The following is a 26,845-nucleotide window of genomic DNA, read 5'->3' as shown; positions in this document are numbered from 1 at the left end:
TTTTTTATAGGGCAGTGGGAGTGAATCCAAGCTGCAGATAGGACTTTGGCAAATCATTTTTTAGTGAATGTGTTGTTTAGGCTATAGTGACATGAAATATACAAGTATTGATTACTGATGGAGAATTTTTCCCTCCTTTTTTTGTTGCACCCTGGCTCTTTTGCCTAATATTAATATAAAATTGAAAGCAAATCAAATTAATATTTTGTTGTTCAATTTGATCGGCTTTTGCAGCATTTTGTTATCAAGTTGTTAAATATTTTTTGCTGAAATATTGTAAAATATTTTATAATGGAAATTTGTTGAATGAAAGGTATGCTGAAAAGAATTATATAATTATTGTGTTCTACTCTCCATCATACGCTGAAAAGATATATATATATATATATATATATGTAATTCTAAATCTTATACATACATTTTATATTATCAAAGACTTCTTTCCAAAATCAAAAAGTTATTCGTATATTAAAATAGATTAATTAATAAATATAAAAATATTAAAAATTGAAAAATGGAAGTGTTACATCTAAAATAATTTTTTTATTAATTAACACAAATCTAATGAGTATTTTTATAACCACCTAATATATATTATATTTAAATTAAGTTAAATCAATGTTGACAAAATCTGTCAAAACTTAATTAGAAAACAAATTTGAATTAAACAAATGTGTCATTTATGATTTTATATTTGTAGGTTTAAGTTAACACATAATAACACCAGACCAATTACTTTTATACTATGATAGAATTGTAACAATTTTTTGAAAAATTTACCACATAATTTTTTGAAAAGATTACACAATATTTAATGGATTTTGCTGTCAAAGTGGAATTTCTGGAAAATATTTTTTTGAGCTTATAAATTGAATTTAGTTGTGATTAAGATACTTATTTGTGTCTTCTTTTTTTACACTAGACAAATTGTTATAGGATTTTTTATTTAACTCATTACTAAAACAATATATGTTTTTCAAGGTTGTGACTAGTTAAAATGTGAATTAAAATTGACAAACTTGTATGGTAAAATTTTATCAACAATAGTGGAAGTGGTTTAATAAGATGAAGTATGAATGTTTTATTTTTAAGTTGAAAAAATTATAAATAAATAAAATATAATTATTTAAATTTTATTTCAAAAATCATTATTTTTTAAAAAATATTTCTTTTTTGACATTTTTTTTTAATTTTGAATTAATTTTTTTTTTAAATCATAATTCATTTTAGTGATCTGGATAAAGAGTAGAACACTTATATTCTATTAGAAATCGTATTTATAAGTTTTTCTTTGATTTTTTTTCTTGAGTTGAATTTTATGGAAATGGTTGTATGTTTGGGATAATTCTCTATTAACCAAGAACTTAAATAACATTTACTCTATTTCAAATATTTATGTATTTTAAAAAAAACACAAATCCTCCTGTATAGAAATCAAAATAATTATGACAAGATGAGCTTCACATCCATGACATCTATCAAAAACATAAATAGTTTATCTTACCCTTTTAACTTGTTTAAATTAAGTTTAAACTCTCAATTTCTCTATTCTTATAGTTATTATGAATAGATAGTTGGTTTTAATGAGAGTGCAAGTTATATTTGAGCAAATTATACTTCTGTTGACCATTTTAATTTTATATAAAAGTTGGAAATTGTTATATTGATTTTGAGTGAAGTTTTGAAAACAAGTTTGGTCCTCTTGCATGATGTTGGTTTTATGGTGTTTTCATTTAAATAGTGGATTTTTCTCAAGAAAAATATAACAGAAATCAACATTTATTTTTAGTTCCCTTTTCGCTCAATCTAAACAAATTTTGTTCAAACAAAAATGGAATAGGAAATCAACCTTGTTATTTGCTCAATTAAGGAAAATACCACAATAAATAAAAAAGTTATAATAAAAAATGCATTTAAATTTTAATTAATTATATAACTTTTTTTAAAAATATTATTCATATTAATGTACATATACATGAGTTACTGGCTAGTTTTATTATAAATAATAATCTATACTTATATATAAAGGGATTCCCTCTTTAACTGCTCTCAAATTTTTTCCTATTTTATCTTTAGACTAATATTTGGTTTTATTTCATTATTTTGGTTATTGCGTCATTTTCTACTTTTTAAAAATATTTAAAATAGATTATCGGTTTTGAATTAAAAGATATGATTTATTTTAAAATTATGAGAGAAAAACAAATATTAGGGAACGTGAATAGTGGCCAAAGTAGTGGCAACAATTTTGAAATGTAACATATTCTTTTTAACTTCTTTCATAAATATTTTAACTCCCCACTTCTTGGGTTAACTTCCATGATTCCCTTTAACTGTTAACTCCTTATTTTAAGTCCTTTAATAGTGCTCCCCTTTGACTCCTTATTTTAAGTCACTAACACCCAACCTTCTTAAAAGAAATTATTACTTTTACTTTTGGATAATAAGAAGAAGGCAAAAGAAAGATAAGTGTTTTTCTATATGTTTCTTCTTTTTGTTAGTATGTTTCCTCTTAACGGAGTTTGACAAAGACGAAGAATGGTTCCGATGGAGTTATTGGAAATAAGGCTTAACATATGCAATTCAGAGGTACATCATTGAGTCAGACACCTAATTGAAAGGGAGACAGGCGCAACTCCGTGACTCGATCATTAGTGCACGCTACTCCTCTCCAATCGGTGCACGCTACTGCCGCTTACTAATGCCATAACAACTCCCCTTTCTATTTTTTTTGTTTCGGTTCGTTCTTTTATAATAATTTATTATTTACATCTTTGTTTCCTCTTCCCTTTCTATCTTTTTTTTTTTCGGTTCGTTCTTCAATAATAATTTATTATTTACGTCTCTCTCTTCTTTTCCTTTTCTATCTTTTTTTTCTTTCTATTGGTTTTTCTATAATAATTTATTATTTAGTCTCTTTCCTTTCCCATTTTTATCTTTTTTGTTTGTTCTTTTATAATAATTTATTATTTACGTACCTCTCCTTTTCCGTAACTATATCAACCTTTTTTAAAAATACCATTATCTTTAAGTTGATTTGAGTTCTAATGGGATCATTCATTTTTTTAAATTGTTTTTGGTCAATATTTCTGTAATATAAAAATGTGTATATTTAATTGTTGTGTAATAACATAAACGATTAGTAGATTTTAATTTTTTTAAAACATAAAGAATTTAACAAAATAAAATAAAATCAATAGATACAAGTTTATTATTTGTTTTTTTAATTTTTTTATTCGCTGTTAGTTTGGGATTTTATTGAAAAAGGGTGCTGATTATTAAGGTAGTGTTAAAAAGGGCGTTGATTATTAATGTTTTAAAATAAATAATTAATATTATTTTGAAAAATTAATATATTTTGATGTGATGAAAATCTTTTATTGTTAAAGATCCATTTTTTTGTGAGTATCATTTGGAAGTAAAATATTTTATTTGTTCTCACTTAATGGAGAGATTGGTAAGTTAATTTTATTTTTTGTTATCACCTAACTGGCAGGAGAGTGGAGAGATTGGTTACTTTTCTGTTTTAAATTGATATTCTTCTTTATTAAATATGAATGTGGATTTATGGACGGTTGTTACTCTTTTTTAGGCAAAAGAGTGATATATAAAATAACTGTGAAAGAGAAATAATATAAAAACATATGTCTCCAAAATCCTTCAAAATCTTAATTTTGATATTCTGAAAGAGTGATATATAAGAGAACTAGGGAGAGAAATAATATAAAAACATAAAAACATGTTAATGTTGTTGTAAAACAGAACCTAATATAGCAAAACAAAAACGAAAAACAGAGTGTGTGAAACGGAAATGGTTTGTGCGTGGAAAACCCTAGCTTTTTGATTCCGTTGGAGGAGATCTCGGAAGTGCAGTAGAAACTGGAACTTACCGAGATCTTCGCACTCGTTGCCCTCTCCACCCTGGATCGTGGCCGCATGACCGGGAAAGCACTACCTTGCCCTTCGAAAGTTGAAGAACGTTGCTCCGCTTCCGCGCACGCTGTGCCTGGTCCTTCGGGATTTTAGAACGTTGCCGCCGCAGTTGCAAGGTTGGACGGAAACACGTGGGTTTGGAAGTTGGAACGGATTCTTGGATCCTCTCCCTATATAAGAGAGCTCCACCCTCTTCAGAAATGCATCTCTCACTCTCACTACTTCATCTTCTTCCTCCTCCGATTCATCATCTTCTTCCTTTTCCCAATTTTTCTCTTTTTAATTTCTCTTTCCTCTTTATTTTAATATTATAATATTCTGGGTTCTATTTGATATTACTCTTTTAGAAGAGAAACTTGCTAGTTCTGATCCTCGAAAATTACCGGGAAGTTCCTGTTGTATCCTGGGGGACTTGCGGAATACACCGCGGATAAGTCCTTACGGACAGTGATTACTCACGCCTCGGGAAACCTTTTTGTTCGTTTTAAAGCCTATATTACTACAATCGTAAGGACTTATGGCTGAAAATCCGAACAACAACGACAACACTGCTCCGGAAACATCAAATGTTGTTTCCGCAACGCAAACCATTTTTGCGAAACCTTTTCCGGACGTCTCCAAAATTGAAGTCTTCACCGGTCAGAACTTCCGACGTTGGCAAGAACGCGTGTCCACCCTATTGGACATGTACGGAGTTGCTCATGCACTTACAACTGCCAAACCCGACTCAACCACGGCTGCGAAACAAGTTGACGACTGGATCCATGCGAATAAGGTATGCCGTCACACTTTACTCAGTGTGTTATCTAACGATCTGTTCGATGTTTATGCTTCTTATAAGAATGCGAAAGATATTTGGGATTCTCTTATCCTCAAATACTGCCGAAGACATCGTCAGACAAAGGTTCGTAATTGCAAAATACTACCGCTGGGAGATGATCGAAGGCAAAGACATCAAAATCCAAATAAACGAATATCACAAGCTGATTGAAGATATCAAAACTGAAAGCATAAAATTGCCAGATGAATTCGTGTATGAACTCTTGATCGAAAAGCTTCCGCAGTCTTGGACGGATTACAAACAACAACTGAAGCACAGACAGAAACAGATGTCTCTATCAGATTTGATCACCCACATCATCATTGAAGACACAAACAGGAGGGAGTGCGCTGCTGCAAAGGCCAAAGCTTTGTCTGCCAAAGCAAACGTGATAGAAGACAAACCAGCTCCAAAAAGGTACGAGAAAAAATTTGATCACAAAAAGAAACCTAATAACAAATTCTCTCGTCCCAGTGGAACTAACCCCACTTTCAAGAAAAAGGGTAATTGCTTTGTCTGTGGAAAGCCAGGCCATCATGCACCTCAGTGCAGACATAGGGCTAAAAACGACTATCCTCCTAAGGCAAATCTAGCCGAAGGGGAAGATACTATTGTGGCATTCGTTTCACAAGTAAACCTTGTGACAAATGTGAGCAAATGGGTGGTAGACTCTGGGGCTACCAGACACATCTGTGCAAACAGAAATGTGTTCACCTCCTACACAAGTGTGGGGGATGGAGAAGAACAAGTATATCTCGGTGACTCCAGGACAACTCCTGTCCTAGGAAAAGGAAAAGTTCTTATGAAGCTCACATCTGGTAAAACTCTAGCTTTGAATGATGTGCTACATGTACCATCAATTAGAGTTAATTTGGTCTCTGTGGCATTACTAAGCAAAGTTGGGGTTAAAGTGTCATTTGAATCTGATAAGATTGTTATGACAAAAAACAATGTTTTTGTGGGAAAGGGATATTGTGATCAAGGCCTTTTTGTATTAAACATTTCTGAAATTATGAATGAATCTACATCTTTTGCTTATATTGTTGACTCGTATGATATATGGCATGCTAGATTAGGACATGTGAATTCTTCGTATGTTATAAAATTGCAACGGCTAGGATTAATCAACATGCATGACAAAGAAAGTAGTAAATGTGATGTATGCGTAGAATCTAAAATAACGAAGAAAACATGTCACTCTGTAGAACGTCAAACTGAAATTCTTGGTTTAATTCTTACCGACCTTGCTGATTTAAAACAAACAATGTCTAGAGGTGGTAAAAATTATTTTGTAACCTTTATAGATGATTTTTCTAGATACACCAAAGTGTATTTAATTAAACATAAGGATGAAGCTTTTGACATGTTTTTAACTTACAAAGCGGAAGTAGAAAATCAACTTAATAAGAAAATTAAGAGAATTAGATCAGATAGAGGTGGTGAATATGTTTTATTTAATGACTATTGTGTAAAAGAAGGTATTATTCATGAAGTAACCCCACCATATTCACCTGAGTCTAATGGAGTAGCTGAAAGGAAAAATAGGACTCTTAAAGAAATGATGAATGCCATGCTTATTAGTTCTAATGCTCCTGATAACTTATGGGGTGAATCTCTGCTTACTGCGTGTTTTTTACAAAATAGGATACCACATAGGAAAACTGGTAAAACACCCTATGAATTGTGGAAAGGTTATCAACCTAATTTGAAATACCTAAGAGTGTGGGGGAGTTTAGCTAAAGTGATGTTACTTGATCCTAAGAAAAGGAAAATAGGCTCTAAAACATCTGATTGTATGTTCTTAGAATATGCAGAACATAGTGCTGCCTATAGGTTTCTAGTTCTTAATAGTGACATAATTGAACGCAACACTATAGTAGAGACAAAAAACGCTGAGTTCTTTGAACACATCTTTCCGCTAAAGAGTAGTGGTACATCTGAACAACCTATAGATAGTGTTAGTGATACCTTGAGTGAGGATGTTAGAAGAAGTAAAAGACAGAGAAAGGAAACATCTTTTGGAAATGACTTTTATACTTATCTAGTTGAGAATGATCCAATAAGTTTTGTAGAAGCTACTAGTGCTCCTGATGCTAAACATTGGGATAAGGCCATTAAAACAGAGCTTGAATCAATTAAGAAAAATAATACGTGGACCTTAGTAGATCTGCCTAAAGGAGCAAAACCCATTGGTTGTAAGTGGATCTTTAAGAAGAAGTATCATCCTGATGGATCCATAGAGAAATATAAGGCAAGATTAGTTGCTAAAGGGTTTACTCAAAAACATAACATAGATTACTTTGATACTTTTGCACCTGTTACTAGGATTTCCTCTATTCGTGTATTGCTAGCCTTAGCATCTATCCATAAGTTAGTAATTCACCAAATGGATGTTAAAACAGCTTTTCTGAATGGTGAATTAGAAGAGGAAATTTATATGACTCAACCTGAAGGTTGTGTAGTCCTAGGTCAAAAGGAAAAAGTATGCAAACTTTTAAAATCTTTGTATGGTTTGAAACAAGCACCAAAACAATGGCATGAAAAACTTGATAATGTTTTACTTTGTGAAGGTTTTTCTACCAATGATGCTGATAAATGTGTGTATTCTAGATCTGAGAATGGTGAATATGTCATTATATGTTTGTATGTGGATGACATGCTAATTTTTGGTACATGCAATGATATAGTTTTTAAAACAAAATTATTTCTTGGATCTAAGTTTGAGATGAAAGACATGGGTGAAGCAAGTGTGATTCTAGGAGTTAAAATCATAAGGAAGGGAGATAGTATATTACTATCCCAAGAAAAATACACTGAGAAACTTCTAAAGAAGTTTGGTTACTATGACTTTAAGTCAGTGAGTACCCCTTATGATGCTAACTCTAAATTAAAGAAGAACAGAGGAGAATCTATTTCTCAAACTCAGTATGCCCAGATAATTGGGAGCTTATTGCATTTAATGAGCTTTTCTAGACCAGATATTGCTTATGCAGTAGGTAGATTGAGTAGATACACTCAATGTCCTAGTCAGGATCATTGGGAAGCACTTGCGAGACTCATGAAATACTTGAGAGGTACAATGGATTATGCCATTGAATATAGTGGATTTCCCGCTGTGCTAGAAGGGTACAGTGATGCTAACTGGATCTCTGATTCAGATGAGACAAAATCCACTAGTGGTTATGTATTTACACTTGGGGGTGGTGCAGTTACATGGAGATCAGCCAGACAAACTATTATTGCAAGATCAACAATGGAATCTGAGTTTGTTGCTCTAGAAATGGCTGGTAGTGAAGCTGAGTGGTTGAAAAACTTCTTAGCAAACATTCCTTTAGGAATGAAACCAACCCCATCTGTATCAATGCATTGTGATTGCCATCGGCAATAGCCATAGCTAAAAATAAGAGCTATAATGGAAAGAATAGACATATACAATTAAGACACAATTTGGTGAAACAGCTGTTAAAGAGTGGAACGATTTCTATTGACTATGTCAAGTCAGAACGGAATTTGGCAGATCCTCTGACAAAACCCCTAGGGAGAAAAATGATTTTAGAAACATCGAGGGGAATGGGACTTAAGCCACTTGCAAACAAACAAGAGATGGAAACCCAACCTTTGTGATTGGAGATCCCATGAATAAGGTTCATATGGGTAAAAACAAGTCACTTGTTAGTTCTGCTAGCACTAATATTGATTTTAAATCAAGTTTGTCCATTCCTATGGTGTGTGTGAAAGTGCTAGATACTACATTATCGAGAGGATAAACTTTGTGCTTAAAATTCAGAAGTAAAAGAGTTTTAACGATTTACAAAGTTCTAATGATTTTCATATCCCTTATGGGTGGTGTATGATTTGTAGCATACACTTGATGAAATCACCTATATGAGTGTCAAGTGGGGCCGCTTGCATGAGATCTTGGCAAGATCTCTATAGCACTCATGAATACCGGGCACGCGCATGGCCTAGTAGCGCAACACAGTGATAACAGCAAGTAATGTGGGGGTGTATTGTGACTGATAAACCTCTAACACATACTAAGTGTCTTGGTTCATATAGCTTGCTATACCAACTACACTATGTGTTACGTTCATCAATCTAAGACTGGTTCATATAGCTTGCTATACCAGATCTGATGCATTACATCTTAGATGAACCCAGAATATTCTTTTCTTTCTCTATCTCTATGTTTTATCTTTTGCAATATGTGGGGGATTGTTGTAAAACAGAACCTAATATAGCAAAACAAAAACGAAAAACAGAGTGTGTGAAACGGAAATGGTTTGTGCGTGGAAAACCCTAGCTTTTTGATTCCGTTGGAGGAGATCTCGGAAGTGCAGTAGAAACTGGAACTTACCGAGATCTTCGCACTCGTTGCCCTCTCCACCCTGGATCGTGGCCGCATGACCGGGAAAGCACTACCTTGCCCTTCGAAAGTTGAAGAACGTTGCTCCGCTTCCGCGCACGCTGTGCCTGGTCCTTCGGGATTTTAGAACGTTGCCACCGCAGTTGCAAGGTTGGACGGAAACACGTGGGTTTGGAAGTTGGAACGGATTCTTGGATCCTCTCCCTATATAAGAGAGCTCCACCCTCTTCAGAAATGCATCTCTCACTCTCACTACTTCATCTTCTTCCTCCGATTCATCATCTTCTTCCTTTTCCCAATTTTTCTCTTTTTAATTTCTCTTTCCTCTTTATTTTAATATTATAATATTCTGGGTTCTATTTGATATTACTCTTTTAGAAGAGAAACTTGCTAGTTCTGATCCTCGAAAATTACCGGGAAGTTCCTGTTGTATCCTGGGGGACTTGCGGAATACACCGCGGATAAGTCCTTACGGACAGTGATTACTCACGCCTCGGGAAACCTTTTTGTTCGTTTTAAAGCCTATATTACTACAAATGTCTCCAAAATCCTAATTTTGAGATTCTGAAACTGTATTGTTGTTCTTCCGTCTCCTCAATGCTTCAAAAACCCTAATGTTGAGATTCTGAAATTGTGTATTGCTAATTTTCTTCATATTTCATCTCTTTTATTTATCTTATTTTAAACATATTTAATTAAAAATAAATATAAATATAAGTAATAAAAAATTAACACAAATAATAATATATTATTTAATTTGATTAAATTTTATATTTAATTATATAAAAAAAAATAAAAAAAAATGCGGAGCTCTCGCGCCGCTAGTAATAATAAAGATAATATTAGAGAAAAATTCATTAGATCTCGATTATATGTTTGTTCAACAAAATTTTAAAACATGAATTTTATTTTATATTATATCAAGATCGATTTAAGCAAATTTTTCGTCTAATGATTTAAAAAACACATACGTCTAAAGAATAGTTTTGAGTGATAGTCCAACTCAAAGATAATAAAGAAACATGAACTTAAGAATTTTATGGTATAATTCTAGTATTGTAAATGTTTATCCTATCTTGCAAACAATGTTCATCTAATCATCATCTTACAAGAGGATCATATCAAAGACTTAAAAAATATCAATGTTGTGGTATGTCAACTATATATAAATTAACAATCTTGAATGACTAATTAAAGGAAAATACATGCAATAAAAATAAACAACAATGAAGAGAAGTTTTTTTAAAAAAAGCAATAAAAGATTGATATATTTATTATAATATATTAATAGGTAATTTTCCATCTAGGTTTGATCACAAACAATTGAGTTATGACTAATTATTTCTAATATGTTATGAAATACAATAGTCACATATTTTTAATATATTCTTTATGATTTATTAAAAAACAAAAAATTATGAGTGAAAGCTTATTATTATTGTAAAATTCAACTTGGGGAAACACCAATTTCCATCTAGAAATGAAAGTATAAACCCTTGTCCTGTTTTCTGCAAAGGTTTAAGGTTAAGGTTTTGCGAAGCACCTGATTCCTCTAATGGCGTCCATCGTATCTACCAAGGCCAATCAGTTTCGCTATTCGATGCGTCTTCTCTTCTCACACCTTCTTCACCATGGCAGACCCTCCACGCTTTCAACACCTTTCTCTCCTCATCTTCAACTACTCCGTCACCCTCACCAGGTTCAGTTTCCTTCCATCTCTAGTCATCCCTGAAAAGAAAATAATCATTTTTTGCACATAAAGTTCATTGCTTGATTCTATCTCTCGTCTGTCTTCTTCCATCTCAATTGGGTCACTTCAAATTCTCATTGGGTGTCTTTTTCCTTTGACATTTTAGGTTGGGAATCAAGTTTTTGGTAATGGGTCGTTAGGGTTGTGTCAAAGGTTTCTGTCTTCTTCTGCTGTTAATGTTAGTGGAGAAAAATCAGCCACAGATTCAGATCACTCTGCAAAAGATGGTTCTGGCCAAGGGAAGGAGTCTGGAGGTGGAGAGAAACAGGATCAGAAAAATGATGCTGGGAAACCTGTCCGTGGAGGGGTGTGTGTATATCTACAATTGTTGTTACTAGCAATGTGGATTTGTTCCTTGACATATTTTTTGGTTAATTTTGAATTTTCTGTGATGGTGGCTGGAGTTGTGAGCTGATTTTGTGTTCTGCCTTGCAGCCTGTCTCTTGGTTGAGTTTTCTCTTACTGGTTCTCACTGGAGCTGGATTGGTGTTCTACTATGACAGGGAAAAGAAACGACATATTGAAGGTAGATTACTATGGTGAGTTGTGTTTTTTGTGGTATGCATGTGGTGGCGTCTTTGTTAATTGCATATTTATTGTTTGTTTAGATTACATTTTTTACCAGTGTTTAGGCTATGTATTGTGCAAGATAAATGTTTAATTAATGTAATTAAAACTCATAATAAATAAATTTTTGTGATATATAAATTGTATTACAATTAAATTTCATACTAAATAAACATATTTGAATATATAAATGATATTTTAGATTTACATTAAACAATTTAAATTGTGATATAAGATTATCTTTTATGCTGATGAATTCTTTTAACAAAAGTTATTGAAATTCAATTTAGAAATAGATATATAAACAAATAAGTCTTAATCAAGAGGAATAGATGGCTAAGAAAACTAAGTATACAGTTTGATGGTTGAGAAATAAAATTTTTGGTTAATTGCAGGAATAGTGTGGACATGTATATCCAATGGGGGGAGAAAAGAATGTACTGAATGTCTAACTAAGAGAATGGGGAGATAGAATCTCACTCTCCAAGTTATAAAATTTAATTTATAATATAAAAAGTAGATATATATAATTTTTGAGCTGTTAAAAAAGTTGTGGCATTTTTCATTGTGTATTTTATAGAACCTTAAGGGGGTTGAATCTAGTTTGTGGATGAAGTTTATTACAAGGTTTATAGTACCACATATTTGTGACTCAGGGGTAGCACGAAAAGAAATAAGATCAAATAGCTCCATTTCCTATTGCATTTCAATTTGATTTTGAGGTACTGTGGATGTTTTCCTCTTCTGTTTATTGATTCAACTTTTGCTGCTGTAGAAATACGTAGTAATACGGAGGCAGTTAAGCAGGGGCCTTCTGTAGGAAAAGCTGCAATTGGGGGCCCATTTCGCCTTATCAACCATCAAGGAAAACATGTAACTGAAAAGGATTTCTTGGGAAAGTGGACTTTGTTATATTTTGGCTTTACTCACTGCCCAGATATCTGTCCAGATGAACTACAGAAGTTAGCGGCTGCTGTTGATAAAATAAGTAAGTTTTTGTAGGTGATTTGTCAGCGTATGTCAGGCTGGTTTTCAACTTTGGAGATTAAAATATGCTCTAATTTTTATTATCATAGTCAATGAATAATTAAAATACCAATTGATATCTGAAATAATGAATTCATGAGAGGTTCATGTCTAGAGTGTGGTTGAGTCATTGAGGTTCAATGGGATAGTGATTAAAATGAAATTTCAAGTGCTTTTTGTTGTTGGCACATTGATTTAACCTATGGCTGTTAAGAAAGCACAATACAGTTTTTGAATCTTAAATCTTTTGATCTTGTGATTATAATGGTAATAGTATCCATATTTCTTTTGATTCCCTGCAGAGGAGAAAGGTGGAATTGAAACTGTTCCAGTTTTTATCTCGGTTGATCCTGAGAGGGATACCGTTGAACAAGTGGGCGAATATGTCAAAGGTGCTTAGCGTCTATATTTGTGATCTGTCTGTTTGTTTTTCTTTTTCCCTGGAAAGAGGGGGTTTCTGTAGATAGATATTAGTTACTTAATTTAAGGTTATTGTATCAATTTATACTTTTCAGAGTTTCATCCGAAGTTAATTGGATTAACTGGTAGCCCGGATGAGATCAAGAATGTTGCCCGTGCATATCGAGTTTATTACATGAAGACAGTAGAGGAAGACTCAGATTATCTTGTTGATCACTCCATAGTTATGTATGTAATATTGCTTGTGCTTCATATATACTACATTCTGTTTCCCCAATTGATCTTGGTGCTGTATCCTAAAAGTCTACCTAAGATTTGAAATCTTGGTAATTGAAATTGAAATATGTGGTCGATCTAACCTTGAAATATTGTTATGGCAAGGATGTGATGAGATTAATGGTTATGTAGGTAATGTCCATTAAGTTGTGAATGACCTAATGTTTGAAATACACTCATCATGAATTATTAGCTATTATCCACATGCATGTCCATCATATTTGGAGCTAATAAGCCTATGATTACTTTACAAGTTTCTTTGACTTTTGACCAAATTTAACATTTCTGATAAATTTCTGTCTGTTTCAGTTGTTAGTGTCAAGTCAACATATTCAGATAGAGGATCTTCTGGCTATTTTGTTTAGCAATTAGTATGCGTAGCCAGATAATTTTGTTTTCCTGGTTACTCTTATTAGTGATTCCCTTTCTGATTATGCTTATGCATTTTCATTTTATCTGTGCGTATGTAATTGTATATTTAGTTGCTGCATCTGCAGGATTGTATTGCTTTTGTAAAGTATGATTCTTCTTGAATAATTAATACTAATCTGATAATTCTGTCCAGATACCTGATGAGCCCTGACATGGAATTTGTAAAGTTTTTTGGCAAGAACAATGATGTTGACTCACTTGCTGATGGAGTTATTAAAGAGATAAAGCAGTACAAGAAGTAAGCTGCAGAGTCATGCTATTGGTACCCTCATTTCTTTCCCATGTGGAAACAAAATTGCCAGTGAATTTTGGCCTCAGTGGTAGTTGTTAACTACACCAGCATCTAAATTGGTGTCATTTATTCAATGTTTGGTATTGTACTCTGATTTTTTTTTTTTTTTGAGAGATTATATATGTGCATTTTGATATGCAATGGCCATGTGAGATCTTATAATAAGAAACACCATGGTTTATAGACAATTTCTTGATGAGATGTTAAATTACAACTCATTATTGGTGAGTTATCACTTATAAAATGATATTATTTGGTTTCCTTTCTTTCATTAGTAGCAGGACCCTTTTGAATTTGCACTCCATTAATCATTTGCATGAATTTCTGGATGCTGGTTTAAATGTGGCTAGCTACAACTTTAGTACAACGAAGAATAGCTAAAGTTTGGATAACTAAAAAGGCTACTAAAAATCACTACTCAAAGAGTGATAAAGTGACTAAAAAAATGTGGAGTAACTGTTAGTATTAGCTGTGTTCAATATACCCTTAACTTGCAAGATGATTTCAGACTTGTACTATTTTCCCATTTTGGCAGATCCACCCCAAGCTTCAAGGTTTCCTAGTGCTTTTGTGATATGTGTGTTTAGGCGTTTTACTTTATGCCCCTATTTAGGGTTTAGGGTTCATAGTTAATGATGGGATGTAGATTTATTTGAAGTGTTAATACGCGGAATTGTTCCTTAGACGATTGTTAATTAAAATAGCAAGGAAACTCTAATACTCGTTTGATAGTGCAAGTACAGGATGCTGTGAGTTGATGCATATGAACATTTATAATTACAAGATTTTTTATTACACTATTAAATTTGTAGTTTATTCAATTGTAAGCATAATTGAGTGCTTTCTAGTGAGTATAAATTCAAGTTATAAAATTAAGTTTATAATTATTTATCTATATCACCTAGTAAGCTAGTATGATGTGTTAAATACTTTTATAATTATTTAGTTCCAAAGTAAGGAAAGAAATTGTTTAAAAAATATGAATAAGATAAAGTTGCTAATTCAAAACTGAATAAAAAGAAAAAATATTAATGTATATAATATATAAAAATTAGAATGTTTAATGGCAAAAAAAATGTTTCATAAAAAGTTGTTTGAAAAATTAAAATAAAATATAATATTTTTTATTGGTTAGAATAAATAGAGTAACCCTTTTTTCACCTTTCATTGTGTTTTTCATCTTACATTTTAGGAGAGCTTATATATTCTTTTTGTGTGGGTCTAGGACTAATTCTTCAAAGTTTGATTAAAAACTAATATTTGTATATTTGACCTATTATATGATTATATGAAATAGAATTAATCTTATTTTGACTTCCAAAATATCATCATTAAATAGAGTTTTCTACTCTTTTTGTAGGATAGGGCCGGGTGAGTCCACATGGTGTTTCCTAATATGTGGTGATGAAAAAGTAGGTTGAGGAGGCTACTTGTTCCACCCATGTGAGATCTGCATGCATTTCTTGTTACAACATTTTGAAGGGATCATCAATTTTTCAACAAGAAAAGGGAAATGGGAAAAGGAAAGTAGTGAGATTATAATGTATCAAATAGAGTAGTGAAGAAGATAACAAAGTTTTGTGCAATAACTATACTGTTGTTGACACCTAAGAAAATATATAAGAACAAATTTATTATTTTTAGATGTATTTTAATCTAAATCTTTTCTTCAATAAACCAAAAAACATTAAAAAAAATATTCAAGTGGATATCTCCTTTTATTTTCCCAATTAGACATGTTTTCTATTCTCAAGAAATTAGGAATGGTCCATTTCAAAAAGATTAATTTTATTTCTTTCTGTTTCCGTCCTCGAAATTTGAGACTTCTATATTTAAAAAAATTGAAACAATTTTTTTTTAATACTAATTAAAAAATATATTCAAAATTCAATTGTGAATACCATGCACTTTCATGATTTGTTTTGTGATTGTTGAATGACACCAAGAGTAAGGTTACAATTTGTTTTATTTTAATAATCCCAACCATTTGGACAATCTCTATAAAATTGAAATATGAGGACGAACAAAGATAATAGTATGACAAAGCATGTCAAGTGGATCGATATATGAAACACTAAGCATGAGTTAAAGTTGATTGGTCATCCAATGTAGGGATTTTTTTTCTACACTTGTTAATACATGAAATGATGCGTAATCAATTTCACATATTTTCTTATTCATGCCATAACTAGTGTATAATCCAAGGATCCAACAAAATCCTCAAATCCAATCCACATTCTTGATTGTTAAATACTTTGAATTCACAGATCAAGTGTCTCACCAACATCTTACCACAACTCCAAAGTTCAAGAAGTTTACACCTCAACCTACTATAGGCAAGAGATGACATTAGATAACATCAATTAGGATGTAATAGATATTCTTCTTGTTGTGTTGTGGTACTGGATATTATTATAGAGACTAGATTATTATCAATATAATAAACTATTTTTGGACCAAAATGCTTTATTGTAATTAATGAAAAATGTGATCAATAATTTTGTATTTCAAATTAGAGTCCAATTCATTTAACTTTAGTAGTATTTATCACACTATTACATGGTTTAATTAATTAATTATAAATACCACAGATATTGTTATAAGAACCTATTCCAGATTATATTATAAAGGCATGTTGTAAAACCTAATTGTATCAGCTCCCATGACATAACGGTGACAAATCTTGTGTAATGTTGAACACCTTTTGTGGTAGCACAAAGTATTTTCCACATTGCATCAATTGACACATGAATCATTAATGCATCAATTCTTGTAACTTCATTATTCATGTTGTGGAATCTTATTACAAGGCGAATTGTCTTTTGTGACAAACAATTTAGAGACTCCCATTGCACTAACTAAAGTGTTCAAATTCAATGTTTTATTTTCGTGATGTTATTGTTCACACATAACAAATCCTAATGTAGAACATTTTGATGACTATTCAAAAGAATGATCCATATTACATCAACTAACCAATGACCATCATTGAATTCGTTCGTGTGATATTTCACATGTTACCAATGAACAATTACGATTTAACCAACCATTTCAATGATCTAAATAATTTCACTCTTCCTATAAATAAATTGTGAATGCAAGTAGATACCAAAATGTTAAAATATAACACATTATCTTTTTCTCTCTTATCAAAACATCAACCCATCATTTCCTCATAAAGAATTATTTACTTTAGTGAGTGCTCAAGGTGCAATCATTAGTCAAAATCCTAATGGGTATGATGTAAACATTTGTTTTAAGTCATGAAAAATGGTATTCCAATACACATGCATTTTGGTTGACCTATTCTAGAAAGTTACAAAAGTGATGTCCCTTTTTTAACTTCACTTGAAAATTGAAGTATTACATATATTTCAATTTTAACCAATGCACACACAACTTTTAAGAAATTATATCCCTAAAAAAATATATTGGGGTTAGATTGAATTATTTGGCTATGCTCGTGACTTTACATGACTCTTGTTAATGTGATGAAGAGAATAAAAATGTTTTGTAAATTACAGGACTCTTATTACTATAACAAAAATAGTAAAGTATTAATCATTATATAATATATTACCCGTGCTGAACAATCCTTTCATGTTGCTGAACAATCCTTTCATATTTTATACACTTAATCTCATTTTTCTACATCCTAGTTACAATTACTAATCATAATCACTTCATTCTTATTAAAAAAATAATTTATAATATGTTATAATTATATTATATTTTTTTAAAGTGCCAAAAATATATTGAATATGATTTTTAATAGGATTAAAATTACTATTTCCAAATTATTAAATATAAAAAAAAAATATTAAAAAACTGGTCAGAAATTGACTTACGGGAGTAAATTTCTAGTAGAGAAAGAAAAAAAAAATCGATTTCTAAAGGTTTGATTTATGTATGTAACAGTAAATTCATCTAGTTTAAATAAAGTTGGTAGGATCTACTTGGACATTTTTTAATATTTTTAATTTTATTGAAGAAAAGAAAAAATAAATTTTAGCCACCATTTTAGTATTATAAACTTATATTTTAAATCATTTTTAAAATTTAGAGAACTAAATTATTCTTCTTAAAAGGTAAAGTATTAAACTGAACATAAAAGATAAAAGATTAAAAGTATAATTTCATCTTAAAATTGTGTAGATTAGAAAAAAAGTATTATTAGATATTTAAACTTAATTTTTAAATGTATTAATATCTGTGTAATTAAGAAAGAGTTGGAAGAGTTTATATGAAGTCTTGAAATTTGTTTTTAAAAAAACAACCTTAATTTGTAAACAGAACCGGGTCAAGTAGAACCCGGTTTGAATCACCAGTGAGAGTGACAAATGTGTTAGTTTATTACAACTAGTTTATCACCACCACTAAGGGGATCGATAGCACCTGTCTTTTTCTGTATCTGAAGCATCTTCAAGCTCTGAATCTCCAATGGCTTCTCTACTCAACATAGTTTCGGTTCCACCAAGAATATCACCACCCTCACACACCAGAACTCTTTCACTTCAAGCGCGACCCGTTTTGCCACCCTTTTCTCTATCATTTTCCAGTGGGTGACTCACAATACTTCTTTCTGGTTGCTCTTTCAGTGAGCGCTTGTGTGTTCTGTATACCCTTTTGGGCCTTCTTTTTGTTTCCTCACCTCCAATGTGCTAACCAATCATGCTCCTAATAGTTTCTCAGTGACCAACATGGCAAAAGTTGCAGTTTTTATGTTATTTCTATGTGGCTTCTTTCAATGGATTTGAAAATTTTGGTGTTTGTGTGGACATTGCAGGGAGGAGATTATCTATTAGAGCAACAGAAACTGATACTAATGAAGGTGTTTCTGGGTTTTATAGTTTGATGTTGCTGTTCATTTCACTTCCCATTAACTTTGTTTTCCTCACAGAAAGTTTTGTTTTTTTGTCCCAATTGGTGGGGTGCTCGATTTGAGCAGTTAAATCTCAGCCCCCCAGTACAGCACCATCTAAAGCTGGTTCAAGCTTCAATCAGCTTCTTGGTATTAAAGGAGCTGCCCAAGAAACAGTGAGTCAACCGAGACAGTATTGCAATTGCAATTCACTTTTCAATATCTGATGCAGATTTTTTGATAGAGTAACTGTACTTATTGAATCAATCTAAATTACTAAAATTCCAACCACTTGATTCCTTGAGCATGAATTTTGCTTGTGTGTGTTTGTGGCAGTTCATGGCAGCTCAAAAGCCTTTATATATACTCAAATAAGTGATTGGTTAATTACAGTCATAGAATCATTCTGTATAAAGAAAATTGCAACAATTTTATTTCCACTTGACAGGGTCTAGCTTGCAGTTGCAGTTATGATTTTGTTGCTATATTTGATATTAAGGAAAATTACAAACAAATGTCGATAATTGCAGTCGTAGAGACCCCAAAACCTTATTGCCTTAAACCTTGTTGAGCTAGAAATTTTCTTCACAAGTCAACTTAACCACTGGATTTGTAGTTGGTTTGAAAGTATTATATATCGTTTTGAATATGTCAAAACCTAATCACAGTTAACACACACTAAACACTATCAGCAGAGTGTCGTACAAAAGCAAAATTGCAATTATTGGATCACATGTTGAACTGACCTAGTTTTCTTAGTTGAAATTTGATACTCTGCTGGGTTTGCTTATTAGCTTACCTTGGAACAGAATTTGCTTGGGTAAGTTAATAGATTCTGATAATGGCATATTTAACAATAATTAACTACTTATATTGTCTCCGGTCTTTTTTATAAGAAACGCTCGTAGTGAATTAGTTGAGAACAATTAAAGTAGATAAGTTAATTAATTCTAATTAATATTATCAGAAATTTAAATTTTATTTCAAAAATACACAAAGAATTAAATGATTAAATGATTAAAGTAGTGATAATCTTTATTTACATTACAATAAATTCAAGGGTTGTTTTCTTTCTACAAATGATTGTACTTAAAATATGTAAGATTGAACCTACTCAAGGACTGAAAAAAAGGTGTTGTCTTGTGCAACTAAAATGGCAAACACTGCATCCTTGGTAAAAAAGATAGGAATTTGAACTGAATTGCTGATTGAACCATCATATAGTAAATTGTCTATATATTTTTATTTGCAAACTCCTCCAAATCTGGTATTGCACTGGTGTGCTGTACATTAATCTGAATGTCTCTTTTACGATCCACCAATGTCAATTACTCTATCTTTGTTTTCACACACATTATTGAAAGATAATTTTAATTTTTAATATCTTGGCACATAGCAAGGTTGAATTTGGCTCTGAATTACTGGCAATTACATCTTCTAGTTAATTGCATGGTAAACTAATTTTCTATAACTCTTTTTGAAAAATATTAACCTTTTATAATTGATTGTACAGAATAAATGGAAGATCCGTCTTCAACTTACAAAGCCTGTCACTTGGCCCCCATTAGTTTGGGGTGTAGTTTGTGGTGCTGCCGCCTCTGGTATTAAATTCTATCAATTAGCATAATATTAAAAGTGACATGCATGATCACAAAGAGTTTGGTCCTGCATATTGGTCTGATAATTGTTCACACACGTTCAAAGTTCTATATTTAATGCTCATCTTTCATGGTATAGATTTGTATATTTGATTTGAAACAACTTGTTGAAGTTCTCAATCTACTGCGATCTCTGGGCAGGAAACTTCCATTGGAATTTTGAGGATGTTGCTAAATCAATTGTGTGCATGATGATGTCTGGCCCATTCCTGACAGGATATACACAGGTTATGTATTTTTATTGATATAAAGATTTGCCAGCTGCTAGGAGTATCACTATCACACTGACATAACTGAATCTGATTATTGGGCTGTTAATTTTTAGACTCTGAATGATTGGTACGACCGAGAAATTGATGCAATAAATGAACCTTATAGACCAATTCCTTCTGGGGCGATATCTGAGAATGAGGTATTTGTGAATCTGAGACTGATATATCTTTTCCAGTTGCCATGTGTTCACCTTTTTCTCAAAATTCTGCAGGTAATCACTCAAATATGGGTGTTGCTGCTTGGAGGTATTTCTCTGGCTGGTATATTGGACATATGGGTGGGTACAAGACGCCATAGTCTCATTATCCATCACTTCTGAGTTCTTACTGTCAATTATCAGAAGCTTGATTGATAAAAGTATTCTCTTTTACAGGCAGGGCATGATTTCCCTATAGTATTTTACCTTTCAGTAGGTGGAGCCTTACTTTCCTATATATATTCTGCCCCTCCTTTAAAGGTATGTTTCAAAGAATCTCCTGATATTTTTTCTTTCTATTTTCTATTCCTTTTGCCAATGATGATATTTGACCAAGTTCTACATTTGTTTCTAGCTAAAACAAAATGGATGGATTGGAAACTTTGCTCTTGGAGCAAGTTACATTAGCTTGCCATGGTGGGGTACCTTCTACTTTGATAAATTCTAATTCATTGTTATAGATTTAAACTCTTACCCTGTTTGTATACATGTCGGTTTTAGTTACCTTTTTGGTTTGTTTTTTATTTATCTACCAAGAGATAAATGACTTACTGAACAAGAGTGGTGCTTAGCTTTTTTTATGTGAGACGCATCTGAGAGGCCAATGAATTTTTTACATAATGTTTTATATGATATAAAATTTAAGCTTTAATATATTCTTGGCCTTCTAATTTTTTATTTTATTTTGGTCTTTGTTATTTTATTTTAATCCCTATAAAATATTCATTTTTGTCTTTATCCTTATCTTATCTAGAACATTTGTTTTTAGTCCCTATCTAATATTTTCCAAAGTGACTAATTTAAAATAAAAATATATATTATAAGTATTCAAAAAATGAACTACATGTTTTACAGACATTAAAATAAAATAGAAATTTTACAGTAAACTAATCTATTATGGGGCATAATGCAGCTGCAAGGTTCATTCACTTCCCATGCACCATCAGGTGGGAACTTGGTACATCGTGCCACCCATTTTAAATGTAGTGTACTCATTCTAATCAACTAAACATGAAACTAATCTGAATGGTGGATTTACATTGAAGCCAACATATTTTCAAACACACTGAGCCTTTTTTTCCACTTGGTAGGATTGGCAAATGGAGCCATTTTTATAATATGATAAAAATGACTGCTCTACGATAGCATTTTTTTGGGATGTGACAAGTATTGCAATAAACATGTAACTGGGTCAATCCTACATTTTATCAACATAGAAGTATGATTAATCTGACCTTGTTTGATTTACTATTATAAGTTCTATTTTCTGGACTTGCATGGTATCTCAAAATGTTGATCGATTTCTTACTGACAGGTGGGCTGGTCAGGCTTTGTTTGGGACTCTTACACCAGATATAATTGTTCTCACACTCCTTTACAGCATAGCTGGAGTAAGTTGTATATTCTACATGACATTTTGTGGGAAATGATAATCTGTCAAATAATACCGTACACTGTTCATTAACACTTATCACATTACAGTTGGGAATTGCTATTGTTAATGACTTCAAAAGTATTGAAGGGGATAGAGCTCTAGGGCTTCAGGTTTACACTATTATCCTCTGCCATTCAATAACAGTACTCTGAATTTTTTTATGTTTTAGAAATTCTAATCATGCACGGTCACTGTGTAGCTTCATCTGACTTTTCTATTGACTACCTTGTTTGAGTAGTCTCTTCCAGTTGCTTTTGGTGCTGAAACTGCAAAATGGATATGTGTTGGCGCTATTGACATTACACAATTATCTGTAGCTGGTAAATTTTGATCCCTTTAATATAGACAACTAAACACTCTATAATTGTGTTACATTACAGGCCCCATAATTGGCTATATCCTTATCAATAACTGTTCTTTGAGATTTGCTTTATTCTTTTTGTCTAAACCAGAGTTATACCACTTTTTGTGTTGTCACAGTCACAATTTTTTTTTTTTAATTTCTTTCCAAACAAAGTCTAAAAAAAATACTAGCATGAATATAAAAAATGGCTTCTGGTGTATCGAAGTTGCACTGTTTAATATGGAGACAAGCTTTTTCGGAGGGTTGAGGATTTTTGTTTGTCTTTCCTTTTATGTATTTTATGAAGAAAGGGCAGGGGCAAGCCGAGGTACTCGAGTAAATTTCAAAATATAATGTTGTTATTCAACAAGTGAAATATTATTTTTCATATCGTTGTAAACTATAACAGATTCTTCATATCATGCAATTTTTTTTATCATTCCTATAGACAATGCATTTGTTCTTTTCGGTGATAATAATATAGAAAGTTAAAGTATCATGTTTCAGATGATTCTTGGATTCTAGTAAAGCAGTATTTTTCATTAGTAATCAACACTTAATTTTGTAACAAAGAAATGCAAAATGGATTACATTCTAATGCAAAGAGTTTTACTTACATTTACGGTTGCAGGGTATTTACTTGGGGCTGATAAACCGCTTTATGCGTTGGCTTTACTTGCTTTAATTATTCCACAAGTCATATTTCAGGTAAAGCACGCTCTTACACGCTAAAATATTAGTAACAATCATGTGACTGCTACATGCTAAACTGTTCTTATCATCTTATTCCTTGCAGTTCAAGTACTTCCTAAAGGACCCTGTGAAATATGATGTTAAATATCAGGTACATAATGAATGCTTAAATATAGTTTACAAGCATTACAGAATGGAGGTTATTCATAGGAATTGGAGATGATATATTAGCAATTATTCCAACTTTATCTAACATTCTTTTTCTTAAATTTTCTCAGGCTAGCGCACAACCATTTTTGGTGCTTGGTCTGTTGGTTACTGCTCTAGCAACTAGCCACTGATCTTCATGCCCAAAAAAGCTACCAAAGGGGCATTAATTCATATATAATAAAGAAGGGACTCACCGATTAGAAGGATAAGAGTGACATACCTGCATTCAAGATATGTGACAGCTTTTGTTTCCCCTTATCTTTCTTGCTCTCTCCTCTTATCCCCTTGTTCAATTTTTGATTATTTTAGGATGAGAAGAGGTTTCTCTTTAGGAACCTTTAAAGGACTATGAATTGTACAAAGTGTAGACACATTCCCTTGAACCACGGGCCCTTTTTACCTATCTTTTATTTGAGATCAAATTTAAAGCTATTTTCGGTATTCTCTCGAGGTTCATCCATTTCACTTTGCACAATCCTTTTGTCATATACTTATTCATACAATTATAAACACCACAAAACATAGGTCAATCGTGTGATTTTCCACCACCAGTATCACTCTTTTCTCTTTCATGATACTCTCCATTCGTTCATGCTAATGAGAAAATTTATTCCCAAGACAAAACTTGCCTTTATTGTTAGTTTCTATCTATCCTCCTTGTTCCTTAATATTGTTAGGATAAACTTTCATAAGACCACTCTGAAAACTTGATAAAAGTAGACAATACACAACATCATTGAACATTAAGTAAACGAGACTTAACTGAGAGTTTAACACTTCAACATCACTACAATAAACATACCCCATTTTTTGCCCTAAGATTAAGACTGCCTAAGCTTTCCTAAAGCTGAAATACTTAGCATTGCTTCCAGAAAGGAGCATCAAAACATATTTTTTATAGGTATCATATCACTGCTACATCATAACCCAGATACTAAACAACTACAACAAAACACTACTTCCTCAGACATTTTTTAGTTTTTCTTAAACTTGGACTCATCGATTTCTATGCCTTCCTCTTCAGCACGTTCTCCACCGGACTTGTCCATGGTGCTGAGCCCTCCTTTGCGTCCCATCTCTTTGTACCCTTCTTTCCCCATCTGATCCTTCCTTGTCTGCCCTCCTTTGGTTCCCATCTCATGATACCCCTCTGACCCCAGCTGCTGCTTCCTCGTCTGCCCTCCACGGCTCCTTCCTACACATACATTCACATCATAGAAACTCATCTTAAAGTAAAAATTAACATACATGTCTTTGCTTCAATGAAAAAATTTGACAATTAAGTGTTCTTGAGAAAGAGAAAGAGAGAGAGGGAGGTTGCATGCATGCATGCCTTCAGCAAGATGTTCTTGAGCCTCTAGACTCTTCCCTCCAGTTCCACCAGGAACCACAGTTTCGCCATGCTTTGCCCTCTCATCAAGTTCTTCACGGTTTGCTTGCTTTGATGCCATGTTAATTACTTCAACTAAAAATTTTCACACCACAGACAAAAACTTCAAGATTGTTCACTTGCCTGAGGTAGAAACGTTCATCATCTTTTTATAGTGTGTAAAAGTATGCATGCAAAGGAGTAAACTAATGCAGAGTGATGAATATAGCAGTAAAAGATAAGCCCAGATTGTTATTATGGACACTTGGCTTTAGGTGAAAGATGACACGCACTTATAAGGTGACACGTGAATATGACATATCATGACACATTTGATTCTTTGCCTTTAAACTAAATTGTGAAATAATTATTATGTTATACGAAATACAATTTGTAAAACAGATAGATTTATTATGTGATTTAGGAAAAAGCAGAAGTGTACTTATACTTACAATAATAATAATAATAATAATAATAATAATAATAATTATTATTATTATTATTATTATTATTATTATTATTTAAATGAATGGTTAAAAAAAGATAGATTAAATAGTTGGATTGAAATGGAAACAAATCCACCAATTATGCTCGTAATTTGGTGGTCTTTGAATTTATTTTTAATATATTTTCATTTTAATTAAAATTTATTTAAAAATATAAGATTATGAATGCTGATTAAATAAAAAGCGAAAACTAAAAATTGTAATTTACAATAAAATTTTAACTAATACTAAAGAACATTCAAAAGTCTATTGATGTAGCATTTAAAAAATCAGTAATAATTTGACACAAGTATCCAAAATTTGTTTGGGGCATGTATAATGACTATTTAATTATGAAATTAGACAATTTTTATTTATAATTCTTAATAATATACCTCCTTTTTTTACATATCCTTTCAATATTTTCTCTACTAGAAAAATATTTATATTAAGGAAATAATAATTATAAAATTATATGCAATTATTGTATGCAATATTTGACGATATTGTACCCAATTATATGCAATTAATTTAATAATTATAGAATCTCAGGATTAGTATCCTACCTAATTAGATTGTAATTGGGAGAGAGGAACTCCCTATACAGTGATGTAATATACACATAAGAAAATAAGAAACATTTTTTCTTCTTACCATTTTGTATCATTTTCTATCAGAGTACCGATCGTAGTGCCTGACAACCTCTTCATTTTTATCCCCTAAATAAAAAATCATGTCTGACAAAGAAGTCACCAGTAACGAGTCCGATAGAAACCTCGTACAACGCTTCAGTGCCGAGCAAATTCAGCAATTGGCAAGGACTATTTACTCGCTCAACAATAACGGTAAAAGTGACACGTTTGTTAGCTCTGCAGGTCTGCTTGCCCATAACTCCTCTTCTAATTCTGCTTTTACGAAACCATGGATTTTGGATAGCGGAGCAACCCATCACATTGCATCTGATTCACAATTTTTCACACACACTTCATCATCATTTATTTCAAATGTTAATCTGCCCACAGGCTCAACTGCGCCTATCTCATCTACCGGCACAATTAAATTCAATGACAAAATCACTCTCAAAGATGTTCTTTGTGTTCCTTCTTTTAATTTAAATCTCATGTCCATTAGTAAGATAACCAGTTCACTAAATTGTTGTGTCGTTTTTACTCCACATGGTTGCGTTTTACAGGACTTGGCTACGGGAGGATGATTGGCTCGGGTAAACAACACGCAGGCTTATACTACATGTCCCCTCTTCCAAACCAAGCCCACGCATCTCAAATATCGACCGATCCTGATTTATGGCACAAGCGCCTTGGACATCCTTCTCCGGCGTGTCTACAACTTGTATCTTCCTTACTACCTATCCCTATCAGTAAAAATCTCATTCCCATTCATAATCATTGTAGTATTTGTCCCAAAGCTAAACAGACAAGA

The 26,845-nt window shown here is 32.2% G+C and overlaps 3 protein-coding genes across 6 annotated transcripts; 2 read left to right on the top strand and 1 right to left on the bottom strand.

The window, feature by feature from the left end:
- Positions 1–10,586: 10,586 nt before the first annotated feature.
- Positions 10,587–14,143, top strand: HCC1 (electron transport SCO1/SenC family protein). Of its 2 annotated transcripts, none has more exons than XM_068632581.2 (7): positions 10,587–10,818; positions 10,976–11,176; positions 11,305–11,395; positions 12,212–12,424; positions 12,765–12,854; positions 12,978–13,110; positions 13,724–14,143. In XM_068632581.2, exons 1-7 carry the CDS (start codon positions 10,675–10,677, stop codon positions 13,830–13,832), a joined length of 981 nt encoding a protein of 326 aa, XP_068488682.1. In that variant the 5' UTR covers positions 10,587–10,674; the 3' UTR covers positions 13,833–14,143. The 2 variants fall into 2 exon arrangements, with proteins under 2 accessions (XP_068488682.1, XP_090150755.1); XM_090294629.1 differs by having other exon boundaries at positions 10,601–10,818; positions 11,305–11,408.
- Positions 14,144–18,150: 4,007 nt separating this feature from the next.
- Positions 18,151–23,992, top strand: G4 (UbiA prenyltransferase family protein). Of its 3 annotated transcripts, none has more exons than XR_016514839.1 (17): positions 18,217–18,440; positions 18,669–18,713; positions 18,831–18,919; positions 20,257–20,344; positions 20,543–20,628; positions 20,727–20,813; positions 20,886–20,951; positions 21,048–21,131; positions 21,226–21,287; positions 21,784–21,817; positions 21,962–22,089; positions 22,186–22,261; positions 22,353–22,415; positions 22,544–22,625; positions 23,280–23,356; positions 23,445–23,492; positions 23,620–23,992. XR_016514839.1 is itself a non-coding variant. In XM_068629584.2 (15 exons), exons 1-15 carry the CDS (start codon positions 18,323–18,325, stop codon positions 23,680–23,682), a joined length of 1,134 nt encoding a protein of 377 aa, XP_068485685.1. In that variant the 5' UTR covers positions 18,151–18,322; the 3' UTR covers positions 23,683–23,992. The 3 variants fall into 3 exon arrangements, 1 of the variants encoding a protein (XP_068485685.1); XR_016514838.1 differs by having other exon boundaries at positions 21,784–21,853; XM_068629584.2 differs by lacking the exons at positions 21,784–21,817; positions 21,962–22,089 and having other exon boundaries at positions 18,151–18,440.
- A 272-nt stretch (positions 23,993–24,264) lies between these two features.
- EM1 (Stress induced protein) lies at positions 24,265–25,125 on the bottom strand. The gene is made up of 2 exons (XM_068629585.2): positions 24,885–25,125; positions 24,265–24,746 (listed from the first exon to the last, which is right to left on the bottom strand). Exons 1-2 carry the CDS (start codon positions 25,000–25,002, stop codon positions 24,526–24,528), a joined length of 339 nt encoding a protein of 112 aa, XP_068485686.1. The 5' UTR covers positions 25,003–25,125; the 3' UTR covers positions 24,265–24,525.
- Positions 25,126–26,845: the final 1,720 nt, after the last annotated feature.

Source organism: Phaseolus vulgaris, chromosome 8 (assembly GCF_051622355.1).
Source record: "Phaseolus vulgaris cultivar YP4 chromosome 8, ASM5162235v1, whole genome shotgun sequence".
In the NCBI taxonomy this organism is placed as follows: domain Eukaryota; kingdom Viridiplantae; phylum Streptophyta; class Magnoliopsida; order Fabales; family Fabaceae; genus Phaseolus; species Phaseolus vulgaris.
Note: the sequence above shows the minus strand (reverse complement) of the source record. Positions and strands in the feature narration are given on the sequence as shown.